The 23,310-nt window shown below is 46.4% G+C and overlaps 1 protein-coding gene across 1 annotated transcript in view; it reads right to left on the bottom strand.

Moving 5' to 3' along the window:
• The window catches only part of TDRD12 (tudor domain containing 12), a 309,334-nt gene that overhangs the window by 258,314 nt on the left and 27,710 nt on the right, over positions 1–23,310 (bottom strand). The window contains exon 5 of the mRNA XM_030204408.1: positions 6,983–7,102. Within this exon, the coding sequence (XP_030060268.1) occupies positions 6,983–7,102 (120 nt within the window). The remainder of the gene's footprint in view (positions 1–6,982; positions 7,103–23,310) is intronic.

Genomic DNA, 23,310 nt, shown 5'->3' with positions numbered 1-23,310 from the left:
AATTCCCAAACTTTGTCTGCCCCACCAATCCTTTCTTTGCTCAACCTCTCGACTTGTTCTTTCACTGCACTATGGAAACAGGTCTTAGCCTACCCAATTCTTAAGTCAACTCTTGATCCTACTGACCCTAAGCATTAGCATCCTGTTTCTAACTTATGTTTTCTTTCAAAGATTCTAGAAAAAGCAGTCTTTCAACTGTTGTCTTCACTTGTGGAACAAACATTTTCTTTACATCCTAGACAATTCAGTTATAGGACTCATTACAGAATGAAAACGGTTCTTTCTAGCATCCTTGGCAAAATTCATGCACACTTGGAAATTGGGGTGCTGCGCTCTGGCCATATCACTATCTTCTTGCAACCTTCAACCTCATAGACCATAACCTTCTACTTTCTCATCTGGCTTCTACTGGCATCTCTGGAGAGGTATTACATTGTTTATCTTCTTTTTTTCTTCCTTCCTATTCTTTTAAGGTTAGCTTCTTCATCTGAATCTTCTCCCCAATCTCTTCACTGTGGTGTTCTGCAGGGTTCTATACTCTCCCCCTTCTATTTGTAGCATGATATGAGTTTAATTGTCAGAGTTATTGATTTTGCTGGATCAGATACAAATGTAAAATATACAGCTGCAAAGACTTATTGAACAGTATCCGATAAATTGTTCTGACCATCACCCTCCCATGTAACAAAATTTAAAACAGCAATTAAGACTTGGCTTTTCTGGAATACTTTCAATAGCTAGCCTGTCAAACCACCAGTTTGCCCTATCTTTTCCCTCCTCACCTCCTATCTTCTCTCCCTTTTGTTTGACCTCTTTATCCTCACACCCACTATACAGTTGTGTTTCTTGCTTAATGTTGTTTGCTTTCCTACCCTACATTGTAGCTCTTTTCTGACTTTTTCAGTTAGTCTATAAACCGCTTAGGTCTGTGTCCAACTATAGCAGTACAGCAAATGTTGAAATAAATAAAAAATAAGAAACTCACCTATCACAGACTGTAGGGTCTCCATCAGAATTGTGGGACTGAGTGAGGTATTAAACCCCTTTTAGATCCAAGATTGAGTGAAAAGGAGCCATACTTCTTGGGAACCACAAGAGAGACTAAATAGCCTCCTTGGCTCTGCTCCTACCCTGAGACCAGCTCCACAGCCTCCAACTGAAATAATTACTGCAGAGTAACCTCTACCACCTCTTTTGAGGGATACTCCACACAGAGAAAGTAAAAAGGCATCAGAAATTGGCTCAGCAAACTAAGGCATACCCCAAAACCCACTGGTTGGGCATGATGAGGGCCCACTCGTGGTGAAATAGGTAGAGCCTGCCACCCACTTGTGAGGCTTTTGAAGGTGATAATCCTCATTAGGGTACTTTAATAGCTGCTAAGGAGGGCAAGGATCCAGGATCCCTCACCCTCTGGGTCATCTAAAAGGGCAATCTTTTCTTGACCTTTGACACCTGATGACTGCCTGCTGAGGCAGCACTGGCCCCTGTCCTTTGACCGAAACCTACCCCCAGAGGAATGAGACTCTGCATGAGAGTAGTCCTTCAGGAGCCACTGCTGCCTATCCTCTCTCCAATTCTTTATCAATGTTTCCAAGTCCGCAAGAAACAGTAAACAACCCTTGAAGGGCAGTTTAATCAAATGTGCCTTCAAGGCCACATCGGCCACTCAATGCCCAAGAACAAATGTGGACTAAGTGATAAAGAACACCATCAGAAAGGCTGCGCCACTTCCAGGGGCTCTGGCAACTGCTGCTTCAACGCAAGAGAACACAAACCTACAGATGGAGCCTAGACCCTGATCACCAAGAAGGCAGAGGCTTGCTTCAGAAGCTGTTCCACTTTGTCATGGGCACCCTTTAGTGCTGAGCCCCCTTCAACTAGAACAGTTGGTCACTGCCTTTACCAGGATATCCACCTAAGGAAGCCAAACATCTTGAATGCTTCACACGGGTGTAGGTATAGACTGACAAAATCTCATGCCCCAGAGGAACCCCTCCAGTGTCTCCTAGCAGGATAAGGGTGGATGGTTTTTACAGTGGGTCCAACCATGCATGCCCCCTTTACCTCTTTTCTGAACTCCCCACCCATAAAGTCCAATTCAATCTTTCCATGCCCCTCCCACCAAGATCTTTCTCCATGGTTTTCCCAACATTTCACCTCTTCACAAGTAGTATACGGAAAAGTGGCATCCACCATTTCAGCCCTGAAATAGTATAGAGAAAATCACCATCCAATATCTTAAATACTGAGACCTCAAAATTCCAAAGTGTCTTTCTTGCTGGGAAATGTTCATCAGCAGAGGTTACAGTCCTGATAGGTCCATGGCTCTTCCCTGAGTGTAGCTTTCTGTGTTTTTAACTAGGCTAGCTCATGGCTTATTCAGTTTAAGTTAAAACAGGTACCAAAGAATCACAACCTTACATGTGACCGACACTGCTCCACTGATGTGCTGCAGAGTTGGCATTTTTGCAAAGAGTTTACAGTGCTAACCAATGATTTTCTGCATTTTTACAATATTGATAGGGGGAACTCCCATACACATACAGGAGTTCCCTCTATCAATATTGTAAAAATGGTGATGACTGGTTTTTTTAGCACTTATTTAATTTGTTTTAGCACTTATTTGATTTGTTAACACAAAGTGCAAGTGAGGACTAATGACATGACAGTTCTGGAGCTTTATAGAACAGAGCTGGTTATTTGGCAAGTGCACCTAGTCCATGCTTTCAATCCTACACTTACTGGTTCAGGTGAGAACCAACTTTACCAGGTATTCCCAAGTTTCCTCTAAGTCTCTCTAACTTATATCTCTCTCTCAGCCTTAAAACTATATTATTATTTGTGTGTGTACTAATAAAATCACATTTGCTTAACTTATTATGGGAAAACAGGAATTTGCATGTCATGCCCTCATGAAGAATTCTGTTATGTTTTACAGTATCAGTTTCTGTATTTCAGAAGCTGGAATTGCTTCTCCCACAAATGCAATGGGCCATATTTTGGGAAGCTTGCCTAATATGGCCCATTTTCAAACTTAATGTGTTTCTTCACTGCCCTCTTCTGTTAAATTTTCAAAGTTATTTTGCTCTTTGACAATCAACCTCAGAACTTCTTTTTAATAGAAATTTTATAAATACACATTCTAACACATTTCAACACATTCCAAAAAAAGAACAAGTAACAAATACTAATAACCAAGGAAAATAAGCCTAATAATTCTCAGTAGCCCACATTAATTGACAGAGAATTTACCAAAAGGCAAATCACAAACAGGAAAATTACAGAAACATAATCCCTATATATACAAACTGAAACAATCCAATTATGCCCCTGCCCACCACCCCACAAAACGTTACAATTAGGCAACTGAATAAAAAATATATTTATATTGCCCTAATAAATTAAACATTTACAGGGGAATATCTATATCTCTATCTCAATATAAAGATGCTCCAAGTGATGACCTTAGCACAAATTTGTTGCAAGGCTTTTCTACGTATCTGTATAAGTCATACAGAGATCAGAAAACATTAGTTGCAGTTCACAGAAGCCATTTCTTTCTCAGTTTATATTGCAAACCCATCCACTTGTCTGCCTCTGAAAGTATATCAGAATGATGACTCGTAGTTATATTACCCATAGATGATTTTAAGAAACCTAAGAGATTAAAACTCTCAAATGCAGAAACATTAAGACCTTCCCCCACCTCACTCTCAAACTTATTAGTAGAAAAGTTATAACACTTGAAAACTGAAATGGACTCTGTCGAACAACCAACACCTCCTTAAAATACTGCCTAAGTAATACCTCAGGAGATAAAAGGGGGAACTTTAGGGAACTACAAAAAAATAATGTTAATTCCCAGCTATAGATTCATAAACCACTGCATGGAAATCAAACAGCATGGAAATCAGGCTGTGGGGCTGTCGTCAGAACTTGGATATAAACAAGCGTGAAGAGGGCTGGATACGTGGTTGCTCCAGAAAAATGGTCTCCTTACTTTGAACCACAAGTGGAGAAGCATATGCAATGTTATATTTTTAAGTACTTATGTACTTTTTAAGGATTTTTATTAAGTTTGCACAGTGAGACACTGTAATTGCAGCATTTAGCACACTGTCACTAAAGGGCATTTTAATATGAAGGTTTCAATGATTATAACAATTTTATAATCTATTTAACAGCTGCAAATATTAATAAGACTGCATTGATGCTTGAATTACTACTATGAAAGAGACTTCTTACCTTTAGTAATTTGTTCTGATCTTAAAAGGGCAGTAGAGAAAGGAGTGAGAGAAAATGCAGGCTAATGGTTTTTATGAGGAGGGGAATTATTTTATACTAGTAAAAAAGGCCCGTTTCTGACACAAATGAAACGGGCGCTAGCAAGGTTTTCCTTGGAGTGTGTATGTTTGGGAGAGTGTATGTGAGAGTGACTGTTTGAGAGTCAGAGTGAAAGTGGCCATCTGTCCCCTGCCCCCTCCATTCATCCTTTTCCAGCAATTCCCCTCTGTCCCTGAGCCCTGCCCTCCCAATCCATGGCCATCCATGTTTGTCTGTCACCTGCCCCCTCCATTCATCCCTATCCAGCATTTCCCCTCTCTGCCTGAGGCCTGTCCTGCAATCCATATCCATCCATGCCCATCTGTCCCCTCCATTCATCCCTATGCAGCAATTCCCCTCTCCCTGAGTCCTGCCCTTCCAATCCATGCCCATCCATGCTCCTCTGTCACCTGGCCCCTCCATTTTTCCCTATCCAGCATTTCCCCTCTCTGCCTGAGGCCTGCTCTGCAATCCATATCCATCCATGCCCATCTGTCCCCTCCATTCATCCCTATCCAGCAATTCCCCTCTCCCTGAGTCCTGCCCTTCCAATCCATGCCCATCCATGCTCATCTGTCACCTGGCCCCTCCATTTTTCCCTATCCAGCATTTCCCCTCTCTGCCTGAGGCCTGCTCTGCAATCCATATCCATCCATGCCCATCTGTCCCCTCCATTCATCCCTATCCAGCAATTCCCCTCTCCCTGAGTCCTGCCCTTCCAATCCATGCCCATCCATGCTCCTCTGTCACCTGGCCCCTCCATTTTTCCCTATCCAGCATTTCCCCTCTCTGCCTGAGGCCTGCTCTGCAATCCATATCCATCCATGCCCATCTGTCCCCTCCATTCATCCCTATCCAGCAATTCCCTTCTCCCTGAGTCCTGCCCTTCCAATCCATGCCCATCCATGCTCCTCTGTCCCCTGCCCCCTCCCTTCATCCATTTCCAGTAATTCCCCTCTCTCCCTGTGCCCTGCCCTCCTAATCCATGCCCATCCATGCTCATCTGTCACCTGGCCCCTCCATTTTTCCCTATCCAGCAATTTCCCTCTCTCCCTGAGTCCTGCCCTCCCAATCCATGCCCATCCATGCTCCTCTGTCCCCTGCCCCCTCCCTTCATCCATTTCCAGTAATTCCCCTCTCTCCCTGTGCCCTGCCCTCCTAATCCATACCCATCCATGCTCCTCTGTCCCCTGCCGCCTCCATTCATCCTTTTCCAGCAAGTCCCCTCTCGCCCTTCCATGCCCCCCCCCCCCCCGTCGCATCCATGCTACTCTCTCTCCCATGTCCCAGCCTGGCCCGCCCTCTTCTCCCCCCCCCCCCCTTCGCATCCATGCATCGTTTTGGTTTTTTTTTTCTTCTTTTTCAATTTACCTCCGTGGCGTTTCCGGGAACGAAGCGTCAGGGAAGGAGGCGGCGCTCCCGACGTCTAGCTTTCCCTTCGCTGTGTTCCGCCTTGTTTTGAAGGCGGAACACAGCGAAGGGAAGGCTAGACGTCGGGAGCGCCGCCTCCTTCCCTGACGTTTCGCTTCCGGATTTGTTTGTTTTGTCGCGAGGGCGGGGCAGAGACGGCTGGCTGGCTTGAAGGCTTCACACCACGAATCCACGAACCCTTCAGCCTCAGCCTGGGAGTGACGTCAGATGGCTTCAAGGCTTCAAGGCTTCAAGGCTTCAGGCTTCAAGGCTTCAGGCTTCCGGCTTCAAGCTTCCGGCTTCACAGAACGTTGTCCTCAGAACTCAGGCTTCCGGCTTCAAGCTTCCGGCTTCACAGAACATTGTCTTCAGAACGTTCACGGTGCGTTTTATTATATTAGATAGTTAATGCAATTGTTTTATAAAAGTTTTTACACGTGTTTGTGTGTTATGCTAGGTATGACCGCCTACCTTTGTTTTTCAAAACACAGCGGTGGCGGCAGCAATTCCCATAGGCTGCTGCCAGCACCAGCCTCTTCTCTCTATTGCGGCCTGCCTCTGAGGAAACAGGATGTTATGTCAGAAGCAGGCCGCAGTAGACAAAAGAGGCCAATGACAGCAGGACAGCCAATGGGAATCAATGCTGCCGCAGACTTTTAATAAACAAAGGTGGGCTCGGGGAAGGGAATTGAAGAAGGAAGGGAGAAGATGCTGCTCATGGAAGAGTGCCACCTGAGGTCTCCACCTCAGGTGGCCTAATGGTAGGGCCGCCACCAATGACAGCATATAAATTAATAAAATGAAATGCGAGAGGGATGAATGCAAGAGAACAGGATGTGAACAGAATCAAAATGAACAGTATTGAGCCTGAAGGACGGAAGAGGGGCAGAATCCTCCTGTTTCAGGGAAAGAAGCAAGAGAAATGAATGAAGAGTAGCTGGAAGAGGTGGAGGTGACCTTGTGAATGTGGTCATGGAAGCAGGCAAGACTTACTGAATTGAGCAACTGGTAAATTAATAAGCCTTTCAAAGGGCATTTGGTAACTAACAATAACACTCAAAGAGGGTCATTTATTAATGGTTAACAGTATTATCACATGTTATATTGCATATTATCTGCCACAGGATCCACAGGGGAAAGGAATGGATCTACGCAGTAGATAATACTGTTATGTGCCATTAGTAGATAACCCCCCCAAATAAACTTACATTGGTTTAAATAGAAACACACATTGCTGCTTACTTACCCCAATTCAGCGGTGTCCTTACTGAAATCAACACAAAGTGTTACTGGCTGTATATGGGAGAGTTTAAATTTTTTAGCTCTGAATGGGAGTCTTAAACACGTTTCCACTATTGCCCGAATGCTAAATAAAAAAATTAAGAAAAAGTATACTTTAGAAAAGATTTATATTAGCCTAAAATGTATATCACTATGCAGGTTTTTCTTAAAATCTAACATAAAGGAAACAAACTGGGTCTTTCTCCTAGCTGAATCCAGTCTGCACATACAACAGCAATTTATCCCAACTAGCAACCGAGAAATTAGACATAACTCACAAATGCTTACAACAAAGGAAAACCAATACAAATACCTGTGTAAGTGGTATTCACTATGGACACCTGGATAAGTCAAGTACACATGGTAAAATTATGTATCATACCTGATAATTTTCTTTCCATTAATCATAGCTGATCAATCCATAGACTGGTGGGTTGTGTCCATCTACCAGCAGGTGGAGATAGAGAGCAATCCTTTTGCCTCCCTATATGTGGTCATGTGCTGCCGGAAACTCCTCAGTATGTCGATATCCAAGCTCCATCCGCAGGACTCAGCACTTAGAGAATTACACCCACAAAGGGACACTCTGCCCAGCTCACCACCGCCGAAACGGGGGAGGGGAATTAACCCAGCTCATCCCCACACAAGTGGGGGAGGGGAATCCGTCCAGCTCATCCCCGCGGAGCGGGGGAGGGACACCACCCCACCGATGCGGGGGGATCTGGCTTATCCTGCAACCGCAACCGCGGGAGGAGCTGACTGACCCTAACACCGCCGAAGCGGGAGGGGTACAAAGCTGCCCTACTGCCGCACGAAGCGGGAGGGAGCGCCGGCAGAATTTAAGTCTCAATCCAGCCCCGTAAAACGGAGGGGAGAGGAATGCAGCAGCTCACTGTAACACAAATTCGTCTCAACTCTTGAAGAATCCATTGAAAAACTTGAACACGAAGTCCTCCTGAACAGGAACTGAAGACTAAACTTGAACCTGAAATGTAACCAGAATATAAACAATACAGATATCTGGGAGGGACTATGGATTGATCAGCTATGATTAATGGAAAGAAAATTATCAGGTATGATACATAATTTTACCTTCCATATCATCATGCTGATCAATCCATAGACTGGTGGGATGTACCGAAGCAGTACTCACCCAGGGCGGGACATAGAAATCCCTGACCGCAACACTGAAGCTCCAAACCGGACCTCCGCCCGAGCAGCCACAGTCAAGCGGTAATACCTGGAGAAGGTATGGGCCGATGCCCAAGTTGCCGCCTTGCAAATCTCATCCAAGGAGACGGACCCGGCCTCTGCCATCGAGGCCGCCTGAGCTCTAGTGGAGTGAGCCTTCAGCTGGATAGGCGGCACCTTCCCCGCGGCCACATAAGCCGCTGCAATGGCTTCATTGACCCATCTTGCCACTGTAGGCTTAGCAGCCTGCAGACCCTTATGAGGACCTGCAAACAGGACAAACAGATGATCCGACTTCCGGAAATCATTGGTCACTTCCAAGTATCTGATGATGACTCGTCTCACATCCAGATATTTGAGAGCAGAGTATTCCTCTGGGTAGTCCTCCCTACGAAAGGAAGGGAGACAGAGCTGCTGATTCACATGGAAGCGAGAAACAATCTTGGGCAGGAAGGAAGGCACTGTGCGAATAGACACTCCTGCCTCCGTGAACTGCAGAAAGGGCTCTCGACATGAGAGTGCCTGGAGCTCGGAAACTCTTCTGGCTGAAGAGATAGCCACCAAAAAGACTGCTATCAACGTCAGGTCCTTCAGAGATGCCCTTGACAAGGGTTCAAAAGGCGGCTTCTGCAAGGCTCTTAGCACCAGGTTGAGATTCCACGCAGGCACCACTGAGTGCAGAGGAGGGCGCAGGTGATTAACTCCCTTGAGAAAGCGCACCACATCTGGCTGCGAAGCCAGGGAAGCACCCTTCAGGCGGCCCCTGAAGCAAGCCAGAGCCGCTACCTGGACTTTAAGGGAACTGAGCGACAGGCCTTTCTCCAGACCTTCTTGCAGGAACGCCAACACTGAAGAAATTGGGGCAGTGAAGGGAGAAAGTGAGCCTGCTTCACACCACGCTGCAAAGGTACGCCAAACCCTGGCGTAAGCAGTAAAAGTAGAGCGCTTCCTCGCTCTCAGCATAGTGGCGATGACCTTGTCTGAGAAGCCCTTCTTTCTCAGACACTGCCGCTCAATAGCCAGGCCGTAAGACCAAAGGGGGAGGGATCCTCCATCACCACGGGACCCTGATGCAACAGGCCCTGCTCCACTGGCAGCCGCAGAGGAACGTCCACTGAGAGCCTGATCAAGTCCGCATACCAGGGACGTCTGGGCCAGTCCGGACCCACCAGGATTATCCGGCCCGGATGCTTTGCCACCCGGTCTAGCACCCTGCCCAACATGGGCCAGGGCGGGAACACATAGAGAAGCTCCTGTGTCGGCCACTGTTGGAGAAGAGCATCTACTCCCAGGGATCGAGGGTCCCGTCCTCTGCTGAAAAAGCGCGGCACTTGGCAATTGGCCGATGACGCCATCAGATCTAGGCTCGGCTGGCCCCAGCGCTTCGTGATGTCCAAGAACGCCTGAGCAGATAGCTGCCACTCTCCGGGATCCAAGGTATGGCGACTGAGAAAGTCCGCCTTGACATTCATGACTCTGGCAATGTGGGCCGCTGACAGCTGTTCCAGGTTCGCTTCCGCCCACTAGCATAGATTCATGGCCTCCTTGGCTAGAGGGGCGCTCTTGGTACCTCCCTGGCGGTTGACATAGGCCACAGCCATGGCATTGTCCGACAGGACCCGTACTGGCTTCAACGCCAGTACCGGGATGAACTCCAAAAGCGCCAACCGAATGGCTCTGAGTTCCAGGAGGTTGATAGACCACTTTACCTCTGCAGGAGACCAGAGCCCCTGCGCTATCCTTCCCAAGCAGTGGGTTCCCCAGCCCGACAAAGAGGCGTCCGTCGTGACGACAATCCACTCCGGGGTCACCAGAGGCATTCCTGCAGACAACTTGTCTGTCTGCATCCACCAGCTCAGCGCCTTGCGCACTGCTGGGTCCAAGGGAAGGCGCACAGCATAATCCTCCGACATCGGAGTCCAGCGCTGCAGCAGAGAGTGTTGTAGTGGTCTCATATGAGCCCTGGCCCAGTGCACTACTTCCATCGTGGCCGTCATAGAGCCCAACAGCTGCACATAGTCCCAAGCCCGAAGAGGAGAGGCTACTAGGAACTGGTCCACCTGAGCCTGAAGTTTGACAATCCGATTGTCTGGCAGGAACACTCTGCCCACTTGGGTGTCGAATCGAACTCCCAGATACTCCAGGGACTGAGTCGGGTGCAGCTGGCTCTTCTCTCAGTTGATGATCCACCCCAGGGAGCTCAAAAGAGCAACCACCCGGTCCACAGCTTTGCCGCACTCTGCATAAGAGGGGGCTCGGATCAACCAGTCGTCCAGATAAGGATGGTCTAGTACTCCTTCCTTTCGCAGGAAGGCCGCGATGACCACCATTACTTTGGAGAAGGTCCGCGGAGCAGTAGCCAATCCGAAAGGGAGGGCTCTGAACTGGAAGTGTCGGCCCAGGACTGCAAAACGCAGAAAGCGTTGATGAGGAGGCCAGATGGGAATATGCAGGTACGCTTCCTTGATGTCCAAGGAAGCCAAGAACTCTCCTGCCTTCACTGCCGCTATAACAGAGCGGAGAGTCTCCATGCGAAAGTGCCGCACTTTCAAGGCCCGATTGACCCCTTTGAGGTCGAGGATAGGCCGGACAGAACCTCCTTTCTTTGGTACCACAAAGTAAATGGAGTAACGTCCCTTGCCAATCTGATTTTCTGGCACCGGAACGACCGCACCCAGGCGGATCAGGTTGTCCAAGGTCTGCTGCACTGCCACAGCTTTGACCGGAGACTTGCAGGGAGAAAGTACAAACCCGTCTCTTAAGGGTCGGCAGAACTCTAACTTGTAGCCGTCTCTGATGACTTCCAGAACCCAAGCGTCTGAAGTTACCCTGGTCCACTCGCCCAGAAACGAGGACAGGCGTCCTCCAATCTGCACTGGGCCATGGACCAGGGCCCCGTCATTGGGTAAGAGACCCTGGGGCAGGAACGGAGGGCGTACCTCCGGGACGGCGGTCTCTGCGAAAGGAATGCTGCTTGGGGGAGAAGTTCCTTTTGAAGGAAGAGGGGGCAGAGGAGCCCGACTTGCCCGGGCGGTACCGACGGGCTTCCTGAAACCGTCCTCTGGAGATACCGTGGCGAGCACTGGCCCGAGCCCTGACCTCTGGTAACCTCTTGCTCTTAGACGTGCCGAGATCGGTCACGATTTTGTCCAGCTCGACCCCAAAGAGCAGCTTGCCTTAAAAAGGCAACTTAGCCAGGCGGGACTTAGAGGCGTGGTCCGCAGACCAATGTTTCAGCCAAAGCCAGCGCCGCGCAGAGACTGTCTGAGCCATACCTTTAGCCGAGGCTCTCAAGACATCATACAGTAAGTCTGCCAAATAAGCCAAGCCCGATTCCAGGGCCGGCCAGTCAGCCCTCAAGGAAGGATCCGAGGGGGAAGCCCGCTGCACCATCGTCAGGCACGCCCTGGCCACATAGGAGCCGCAAACTGAGGCCTGCAAACTTAAGGCAGCCGCCTCGAAGGACGACCTTAAAGCCGCTTCCAATCTTCTGTCTTGGGCGTCCTTTAGGGCCGTGCCACCTTCCACCGGCAACGCCGTTTTCTTAGTCACCGCAGTGATTAAAGAATCCACGGTAGGCCAAATAAAGGCCTCACGTTCACTTTCAGGCAAAGGATAGAGGCGGGACATAGCCCTAGCCACTTTGAGGCTCGCTTCCGGGACATCCCATTGAGCCGAAATTAAGGTGTGCATGGCATCATGCACGTGGAAGGTTCTAGGCGGGCGCTTCGTCCCCAGCATAATGGCAGAGCCAACAGGGGCTGAGGGAGAGATGTCCTCTGGCAAGGAAATCTTCAAAATGCTCATGGCCTGCAGAAACAGGTTGGGCAAATCCTCTGAGCGAAAGATCCGCGCTGCAGAGGGGTCATCCGCTCCATCCGAGCGGGAATCCGTCTCCTCCAAGGAATCCCCAAAGGACCGTTGAGAGAACTCAGATACGCTGCCCTCATCTACATCAGAGGAAACAGCGTCCTCTAAGGCCTGGGAATCCACCCAAGGGCGTTTACTTCCGGGGGCCTCAACCCCGTTATCGGACAAGGGAGAAGGGGCAGCGTTTTGCATAAGGAAGGCCTGATGCCGCAGCAAAATAAACTCGGGGGGAGAAACCCCCCAGACTGTGTATTTCAGCAGCCTGGGCCACAGCCCTAGACGCACCCTCAACCGGCGCTCGCAAGAGCGGGGGAGCAACATGCTGCGCATCCAAGATGGCGTCCGGCGCGACACTCCGCGAAGGAGCCGCGCGGGAAGAACGGCGCTTGACTTTAGCCGCTTTTTTGCCGTCGCCCAAATCAAGGGCGGCCATGGCATGAACGTCTCCCAGCTCAAGGGCGGCCCAAGAAGAAGCCGTCCGAGCAGAGTGGCCGGCCAAGATGGCGGAGGCGAGCAGCGGGGGATGGGCGTTTATGGCGGGAAAAACCGCCACGCCGGAGGAAGACCCGGGACACTGACCGGCCTCCAAACTGACACCCAACAAGGGCGAATCAGACTTTAAAACCCCCGCATCCCCGCTAGAAGCGCACACGCGGTCCAGGGAGCGATTCTTCGCGCCCTCGCCCTCCGATGCCATAGGCCACGCGGAGATCAATCGGGGAACCCCCTGCCCGCTATAAAAAGGTAAAAATTACCTGCTTCTCGCTCCGAGCTGTAACGACCTGGTGTCCCAGTGAGTAGCTGCAATAAACGTTTAAATAAACGTCGAAATAAACGCCCTTAAGGACGTCCAAAATTCTTTTTTTTTTCTTTTTTTTTTTAACGGAGCCAGCGGGAGGGGGGAGAAAAGGAGGGACCTGGCGCCACCAGGTTTGCACTTGCTCAAGAAGAGCCCTCAACCCCAGGTACTCAACAAAACCTAAAGATTAGGCTTGGAGACCTAGCCAGAGCTGCTGCTGTGTGTGACCACCACCTGCTGAGATAGAGAACATACTGAGGAGTTTCCAGCAGCACATGACCACATATAGGGAGGCAAAAGGATTGCTCTCTATCTCCACCTGCTGGTAGATGGACACAACCCACCAGTCTATGGATTGATCAGCATGATGATATGGAAGTGATGTTAACAGTATTACCCAACATACCAAATGTGTTCAATTTTTACAAGAAAAGTCTAAGCATTTTTTGTGCAAGTGCAAGCAAGCACGCTAAAGCTGTGCAAACTGAGATGGTGTGCAAACTGAGATACACTCAATCCTATGATAGCTTAAAAGGACATTTCTTGAGATAGCTACCAAAACGTGTTAAAGGAAAAGGAACCATTGCTGATCTATGTGGGTAACACGCACAACCCAAATTCTTGATGACCACTGAATCTTAAGTATTATACTCACAATGAAGTAACAAACAGATAAGCACAATCCTAGGTGGTCACTAGTTTTTTTTATGTTCTTTGTTCACATATCTTTATTGAATTAACAACCAACAAACATTTTACAAAATTCTGTTATCGATACAGCAATGGCAGAAGTACAACTGTATAGTTTAATACATACTCAACTGATTTCCATCTCTAGCAACACGCTTTCAATCTATTACACTTTTCAGCTATGGTCAATTCATATTTCATACTGACATAGTAAATGACAGCAGAGACCTGCATGGTCCATCCAATCTGCCCAACAGTCACAGTGATCATCAAATCGTATTATTACATTTTATTTGCTAAGTTCCACTCTAAGACGTCTTCCCCTCCCCACTGAGACAGGGGTGTAGGCCAGCCACCTAATTTTGGGTGGGCTTGAACCCAAAGTGGGTGTGTACACCACCACCCAACCAGCATCTCTCCTTCCCCTCCCCTCTCAGGCAATCGGGTGTCTCTTAACTCCACTCCCCCAATCCCCAGGAACCTTTTAAGTCCTTTAGTTCTTAGCCAGCAGCAATTCATGTCTGCTGCTTACGCCAGCCCCAAGACTTCCCTCTGAAACTTCCTGGTTCTGTGAACAGGAAGTTGTGTCAGAGAGAAAGCTCAGGGTCAGCGTTAGAAGCAAGTATGAGTCACTGTTTGCTGTAGCAAAGAACTGAAGAATTTAAAAAGGTACCGGGAAGGGGGATTGGAGTTAAAAGACCCACAATTGCCTGAGGAGAGGGAGAGATTCCAGGAGTCTTCAGCTGGCAGGGCTTGACGATCCCCACCAGCCACATCACAGCTATGCCAAAGCTGAGTGGGCCTGTGCCACTGCACTCAGATATGCAGAACCCACATTCATAGCATATATACGAAAAAAAATGTGATATAAAAAAAACATGCAAGGGAAAAACCTGTGCAAGGGCAGCTAAGGCCACTTTCTGTGGCAGCTTAGTAAAAGGGGCCCTTAAAATCATTATGTTTTACTAGTTTATGTTTGTTATTGTTTAATGTTTATTTTTCATTACTATTTTGGCCTTTTTATACAATTTATACTGCTTTTAACTTGGTCAATCTGCTGATGAATTCTCCCTTTATATGTGATTAAATATATTTCTATGTATAAAAATTAGTTACAGTTTTATGTTCATTTTTCCTTTTGGTCTCTCACCATTCTGTAAGGGTACAATTCCCTGCCACAAATAGATGCTTTACAGAGCTTCTCAACTTATGCCTGAGATACTGTGAATACCTATCATCAAATTCTGCAGTGCTATGCTCTAATACAGAGATCTTGGCTATGAATTAGAATTCTGCCAAGTCATGCTTATTCTAATTGAAAACATTTACATGTCTAGGTCCCTGTTAAGTAACCTGGCTAATGCAAGACAAAGAAATCCGGGTCACGACCTTTCAAGAATGTTCAGAGCCAGACTCACTGGAACTAGAAAGTCCCCAGAAATGTCACAAGTCTGTTCGGAACCAGAGTTCCTAGAAAAGCATCCAGAGTGATGTCAAAAGACATTTCTGTAGTTTTGCAAGCTATGCATAAAGAGGACAACCAATTACCTTCTGTGAAGTTATCACAGACATACAAAGTCACACGCATTTGGCCCAAATTCCATCTCACATGCCAAACAATGAGTGAGAGGAGGAGGAGACTTTGGCGTCCAGTCAGGCAGCAGCGCTCCCCTAATCACTGCTTCCTGTGCCAGATCCGCAGTTTAAAATGGTGGCTGTGAGCTCTCACGAGACTACCTGAGATATCGCAGCCGCTATTTTAAACTGTAGAACCGGCACCGTCAGCTGAGGATCAGTGCTGCTCAACGCGTTGCAGCTCAGTGGCAAGGAAGGTAGGAAGGGGAGATTGGGGGACATGGAGGAAGGTGGAAAAGGAGATCAGAAGGATACACTGGGAAAGGAAAGTGGGAAACGGAGATTAGGGTGACATTCTGGACACAGAGACAGGTAGGAGGGGAGATTGGGGAATATGGTGGAAGGGGAAATTGGGAGCATGTTGGGCACAGAGGATTAAGGAGCGACTGGGGAAGATTCTGGTATAGAGAGTGGAAAGGGAGATTGGGGGGACATGCTGGACATGGAGGAAAGGGAGTTTGGGGAATGTGTTGGGCATGGAGGAGGGTGGAAAGAGAAATTGAGGTGACATGCTGGGCACAAAGGAGTGAAAGTGGAAGGAAAGATCACAGACATACCAAGTCACATGCATTTAGCGTGTAACACATGCATTTGGCCCTGGACTCCAGTTCACACACCAAAGCCCCCGCTGACGGTGCCAGTTCCACAGTTTAAAATGGCGGCTGCGACAACTCATCAATCGCCTGCACCCTCCAGAGCAAGCACTGCCTTCAAGACAAACCCTGCTTCTTCAGTCATCATCAAGAGACACTGGCAATGCATGCAGGTTGTACAGTCAAACTCCAGATTGCTTGCAGGTAACGGTTGCTGAAAGGGAGAGTGTTTGTTCTAATTAATTTCTAGTCTGAGTGAAAGAAGTTTTCTTTCTAAAGAACTTTATTTCTGAACATTTCTTTATGTCAATATTTCAAACTTTTAAATAATCAAACTCTCTGCCTTTGTTCATATGATCTATCAGTACATATACAGAGGGTGAACTTTGAAAATCAACACCACATCCACACAGCTTTCTGAGTGCATAAAATCAGTGGCGTAGCTGGGGGGGGGGGGGGGTGCTGGGGGAGCGACTGCTCCCCCAAACAGATTTGGATAAAAACAGCGCCTATTTTTGCTGTGGACCTACTCCCTTCTCTGGCCTCTCTTCCTCCCCTCTCTCCTGATCATCTTTTACAGCTTTCAAGTTTGGCGGCAGAGCAGCAGTATCAGCTGTAAGAATAAAGTGAAAGCGAGCAGGACCATTTTCCTGTATGTACCCGCTGCAGTTCTGCTCTGCCGGTCACACCACCTCTGACCTTTCCCCTACTTTCCAACTCACGGTTCATCCATCTCTCTCAAGGCTCTTTGCCACCTCAGTCATCAAGTTGGGAACAGGCACACACGCCCCTTTTCCTCTGGACATGCTGTGATCAAGCGCAATCTTATTGGCTGACTGCAAGGGAGGGCATTGGTTGAGACAAGCGTAAGGCAGGGTGTTTTGTTTTTCCCCGCGCCTCCCTCCCTCCCTCAGTGCTTGTCCGTGTTTTGGTCCTCACAGAGATGTGGCCGCCCAGCTCCCAACCCTGATGCTGCTGCTCAGGAGTCCGTTGTTGCTTTTGCTCAGGTTGGTGGTGATTGCATGCAGGAAAATGGCCCCGCGCATGCTCACTTTGTTTTTACTGTTAATACTGCACTGCTCTTCTGCCAAACTTGAAAGCTATAAAAGAAGATGATCGGTAGAGAAAGGAAAGAGATAAAGGGGATGATGCTGGATGTTGGGGTGAAGAGACAGACATAAAGGGCCATGCTGGATAAAGGGGAAGGGATAAGAGATTCAGAAATGAGGTTATGCTTGATGAGAGAGAGAGATGGGGTGATACTTGATTTTTTTTTTTTTGGGGGGGGGGGGGGGGGGGGGGGGGGGGGGGGACAGACTACACCATGTTGGATAGGATAGCAGAGAGAGAGAGAGAGTAAAGTTAAAGAGAGCTATGGGGTGATACTTGATTGGGGGGGGGTGGGGGGAGACAGAGTGCACCATACAGGAGGGGGTAGCAGAGACTACTACTACTACTTAACATTTCTAGAGCGCTACTAGGGTTACGCAGCGCTGTACAATTTAACAAAGAGAGACAGTCCCTGCTCAAAGAGCTTACAATCTAATAGACAAGTGAACGGTCGGTCCGATAGGGGCAGTCAAATTGGGGCAGTCTGGATTCACTGAACGGTAAGGGTTAGGTGCCGAACGCAGCATTGAAGAGGTGGGCTTTAAGCAAAGACTTGAAGATGGGCAGGGAGGGGGCTTGGCGTAAGGGTTCAGGAAGGTTGTTCCAAGCATAGGGTGAGGCGAGGCAGAATGAGCGGAGCCTGGAGTTGGCGGTGGTGGAGAAGGGTACTGAGAGGAGGGATTTATCCTGTGAACGGAGGTTACGGGTGGGAACGTAAGGGGAGATGAGGGTAGAGAGGTAGTGAGGGGCAGCAGACTGAGTGCATTTGTAGGTAAGAAGGAGAAGCTTGAATTGAATGCGGTATCTGATCGGAAGCCAGTGAAGTGACCTGAGGAGAGGGGTGATATGAGTATATCGGTTCTGGCGGAATATGAGACGTGCAGCAGAGTTCTGAACAGACTGAAGGGGGGATAGATGGCTAAGTGGGAGGCCGGTGAGGAGTAAGTTGCAGTAGTCCAGGCGAGAGGTAATGAGAGCGTGGACGAGAGTTCGGGTGGTGTGTTCAGAGAGGAAAGGGCGAATTTTGCTGATGTTAAAGAGGAAGAAGCGACAGGTCTTGGCTATCTGCTGGATATGCGAGAGAGAGTAAAGGTAGACAAATGGGATGATACTTGTTTTTGGGTGGGGGAGACAGACTGCATATTGCTGGATTGGGTAGCAGGGATGCGAGACAGGGTGATGGTGGATGGGATGAGAGAGAGATGGTGGGATGAAAAGCAGACAGAATGATGCTGGGTGGGGGGGGGGGCTGGAAGAGAGACAGACAGGGTAATGCTGTATTTGGGAGGAGAGAGAGAGAGAAGGGTGATTTTGGATAGAGAGGGATATGCTGGATGGGGAAAGAGAGAGACAGGGAGATGGTGGATGGGATGACAGATAGAGTAATGATGGACAGAGGAAGCGAGACAGAGATACAGCAATGATGGATGGGGGAGAAGAGAAAGAGAGACACTATAATGCTGAATGGGAGAGGGGAGAGAGGGATGGGGCAATTCTGGATAACAGGGAAGAGAGAGAGAAAGGTAGGCCAATGCTGGTCATGGGAAAGCAGCAGTCCCAGCACAGATCCCTGGGGAACCCCACTAACTACCCTTCTCCATTGAGAATACTGATCATTTAACCCTACTCTCTGTTTTCTATCTTTTAACCAGTTTTTAATCCACAATAGAACACTACCTCCTATCCCATGACTCTCCAATTTCCTCTGGAGACTTTCATGAGGTACTTTGTCAAATGCCTTCTGAAAATCCAGATACACAATATCAACTGGCTCACGTTTATCCACATGTTTGTTCACCCCTTCAAAGAAATGTAGTAGATTGGTGAGGCAACATTTCCCTTCACTAAATCCATGTTGACTTTGTCTCATTAATCCATGCTTTTGAATATGCTCTGTAATTTTGTTCTTAATAATAGACTCTAACATTTTGCCCGGCACCAACGTCAGACTCACCGGTCTATAATTTCCAGAATCTCCTCTGGAACCTCTTTTAAAAATCAGCGTTACATTGGCCACCCTCCAATCTTCCGGTACCACTCTCGATTTTAAGGATAAATTACATATTACTAACAATAGCTCCGGAAGCTCATTTTTCAGTTCTATCAGTACTCTGGGATGAATACCATCCAGTCCAAGAGATTTGCTACTCTTCAAATTGTAGAACTGCCCCATTAAATCCTCCAGGTTTACAGAGAATTCATTAAGTTTCTCCGACTCGTCAGCTTCGAATACCATTTCCGGCACCTGGTATCCCACCCAAATCTTCCTCGGTGAAGACTGAAGCAAAGAATTCATTTAATCTCTCCGCTACGGCTTTGTCTTCCCTGATCGCCCCTTTTACTCCTCGGTCATCTAGCAGTTCAACCGATTCTTTTACCGGCTTCCTGCTTTTAATATACCTAAAAAAAATTTTACTATGTGTTTTTGCCTCCAACGCAATCTTTTTTTCGAAGTCTCTCTTAGTCTTCCTTATCAGCGCTTTGCATTTGACTTCACATTCCTTATGCCGTTCCTTATTTTCAGTCGGTTCCTTCTTCCATTTTCAGAAGGATTTTCTTTTAGCTCCAATAGCTTCCTTCACCTCACTTTTTAACCACGCCAGCTGCCGTTTTGTCTTCCATCCTCCTTTTTTAATACGTGGAATATATCTGGCCTGGGTTTCCAGGATGGTGTTTTTGAACAGCATCCGCGCCTGATGTAAATTTTTGACCCTCACAGTCGCTCCTATAAGTTTTTTTTTCACTGTTCTTCTCATTCTATTATAGTCTCCTTTTTTTAAAGTTAAACGCTAACATATTTGATTTCTTATGTATACTTTTACTTAAATCTAATATCAAATTCGATCATATTATGATCACTGTTATCAAGCAGTCCCAGTACCATTACCTCCCGCACCAGATCATGCGCTCCACACTAAGGACTAGGTCTAGAATTTTTCTCTCTCTCATCGGCTCCTGTACCAGCTGCTCCATAAAGCTGTCCTTGATTTTAATCAAGGAATTTTACCTCCCTAGCGTGCCCCGATGTTACATTTACTCAGTCAGTATAGGGATAATTGAAATTGCCCATTATTACTGTGTTGCCCAGTTTGTTCACGTCCCGAATTTCCTTTAACATTTCTGCATCTGTCTGTTCATCCTGGCCAGGCGGACAGTAGTACACTCCTATCACTATCCTTTTCCCCTTTACACATGGAATTTCAATCCACAGTGATTCCAAGAAGTGTTTTGTTTCCTGCAGAATTTTCAATCTATTTGATTCAAGGTTCTCGTTAATATACAATGCTACCCCTCCACCAATTCGATCTACCCTATCACTACAATATAATTTGTACCCCGGTATGACAGTGTCCCACTGGTTATCCTCCTTCCACCAGGTCTCAGAGATGCCTATTATATCTAATTTTTCATTTAGTGCAATATATTCTAATTATTTCTTAGGCTCCTGACATTCGCATATAGAAATTTCAAAGTATGTTTGTTGTTCCTATTTACTTGATGCTTAGTACTTGACAGTATTAATTTGCAAATCTAGGTGTCGTCGTTGATGATACGTTGAAACCTTCTGCTCAGTGTGCTGCCACGGCTAAGAAAGCAAACAGAATGTTAGGTATTACTAGGAAAGGAATAGAAAACAAAAATGAGGACATTATAATGTCTTTGTATCACTCCATGGTATGACTGCACCTCGAATATTATGTTCAATTCTGGTCGCCGCATCTCAAAAAAGATATAGTGGAATCTGAAAAGGTGCAGAGAACAGCGACAAAAATGATAAAGGGGATGGGACGACTTCCCTATAAGGAAAGGCTAAAGCAGACAGGGCTCTTCAGCTTGGAGAAAAGACAGCTGAGGGGAGATATGATAGAGGTCTGTAACATAATGAGTGGAGTGGAATGGGTAGACGTGAAACATCTGTTTACTCTTTCCAAAAACACAAGGACTAGGGGGCATACAATGAAGCTACAAAGCAGTAAATTTAAAACGAAAGCTGAGAAAAGTTTTCTTCACTCAATGTGTGATTAAACTCTGAAATTCGTTGCCAGTCGGTTAGCTTAACAGGGTTTAAAAAAGGTTTGGAAAGTCCATAGACCATTATTAAAAAAGACTTGGGGAAATTCCACTGCTTATTTCTGGGATAAGCAGCACAAAATGTTTTGTACTTTTTAGGGATCTGGCCAAGAATTGTGACCTGGATTGGCCACTGTTGGAAACAGGATGCTGGGCTTGATGGACCTTTGGTCTGTCCCAGTATGGCACTACTTATGTACTTATGGCTTGTTTAATTTTCCAGAAGGTGTATCAATGTTCTAGTCTAGCTGAAGTGGTTATGCTGATTTTCTTCATAGAACCTTGCTCTGCAACTCCTGGAAGTTGGTGATGTTATGATATGCAGAGTGACTTTTATAGGGTTTTGTATTACATTACAATATGCCTGGTGTTGTATTTAGGATTTAGCTCACACCTTTTCCAATTGCAGCTCAATGTAAGTTACATTCAGGTACAATAGATATTTTCCTGTCTCTGGAAGGTTTACACAGTCTGTTTGTACCTGAGGTAATAGAAAGTTAAATTACTTGTCCAGGATCTCAAGGAGCGGGAATGGGATTTGAAAAACTAAGAGCAGCTACAGGTATAAACCGGGATCACACCCTGATGCATCATAGGCAAAACATGGCTTATGTTGGTCAATGAAGGAGATAAGTTAGATTAAAAGTTAGAAAACTTTGTGATTTTAAAACTTGTAAGGTCAAAATAAAGTGCGTTAAGATTGATGATGACTGAAGCGAGCCATGAGGCAGGGTACCTCACATGAAAAGAGTTGCTACTGAGGTCTGATAAGTTAGAATTGATTCATATATAATTAGTGCCTGCTATGAAGGAAAAAAAAATAAGAGGTGCTACTGGGCTTTACATATTGAGTTGACTTTAGCTCCCGCTTCATTAGCCACAGTCCTTATACTGCTGATATAGGTGTTGCTCCATTTATGCCCTGCCACATAACCTGATCCGATCATTGTCCCACTTTAGCCTCTCCAAACAGCTGAGTCACTGACCACCTATGATTATGACTGGTATAAATGTTGTGAAAAACACTGGATTAGTCTGATACTTATCCTACTATTGGTGATATTCTTTAAAAATAATTATTAAATGTATGAATGTTCTAAATATACATAGAAAGAGAAAAATAAGGCAGATAAAGAACATATGGCCCATCCTTTCTGTCCATCCATGCCATTCACTATCCCATCCTCTCCCTTAGAGATCCTATGTACTTGTTCCAAGCTTTCTTGAATTCAGGTACAGTTTAACTCCATTTCTACCAGGAGATCATACCACAAATTCACCACCTTTTCCGTGAAGAAGTATTTCCTTAGGTTACTTCTGAGTCTGTCCCCTTTCACTTTCATTCTATGCCCCCCTCATTCCAGACCTTAATTTCTGTTGAAATTGTACATTTATTTTACAGAGATATTTAAACCTTTCATATCTTCTGGCCTTGGCCATGCCCCTGCAGTTCACTTCTGGTACACCTACAGTTCCCACTTCCTTTTTATCTACAAATTAAGCCCTGGGTGGGAACTTTTAAAGCAAACACGAGGGGCATTATTAAAAGATTTTATACTGGCTTCAGAAGAAGAAAAGGGATGAAACTGTCTTGTTGGCATCCTGTTCCTGTTCTTGTGTTGCTGTTCTAATGCTTTAATATCAGATTCCTATTGCCTCTAGAGAGGCTGAAATATAAATGTGTTACCATATAAGTTCATATTTTTGCAAAAGACATATTACGAGGATCGAAACAAGGATAGTTACCTGTTAGCACAACACCTAAAATCAAGAACAGGGAAAAAGCAAAGTTTCTTTCATTTTGCAAGCTGATACTTTTCTTGCTAATCCACAAAGGCCCACCTCAATGGAAACCTAGATGATGTTTCCAGAAGCCAAGATCATGTAGCAATGGTGCAGCAAGCAATAAAAGTCCTTCCCATCAATAAGGCACTGGGAACAGATGGATTTCCGGCAAGTATTATAAAAGATTAATAGAACATCTTGCAACTGGATCTAATTTCTATTCCAGGAAATATAATTAAATGGGCAGTGCTTCAGATAAAATTATACAAGTCTCACTAAATATATTTGGGAAAGCAGACAAAAGACCCTATGCACTTAAGTAACTAACTATAGACCTCTCTCAGTGTATAAAACTTACATTCAGTATTATTTAAAGATATTAGCTCGGAAGCTCTTGGAGGTCCTGGCACAGTTACCCACAGGGATCAATGCAGATTTACAATGGGCCGAATGGTATCAGATAATACAAGACTTGTGTATTCTAGTGTACTTAACACGGTTACCTGAATGTCCTGCAGAACATTACATTCACAATCTTATATACCGCTA

Source organism: Microcaecilia unicolor, chromosome 5 (genome assembly GCF_901765095.1).
Source record: "Microcaecilia unicolor chromosome 5, aMicUni1.1, whole genome shotgun sequence".
Classification (NCBI taxonomy): Eukaryota; Metazoa; Chordata; class Amphibia; order Gymnophiona; family Siphonopidae; genus Microcaecilia; species Microcaecilia unicolor.
This window is presented reverse-complemented; position numbering and strand designations above follow the sequence as displayed.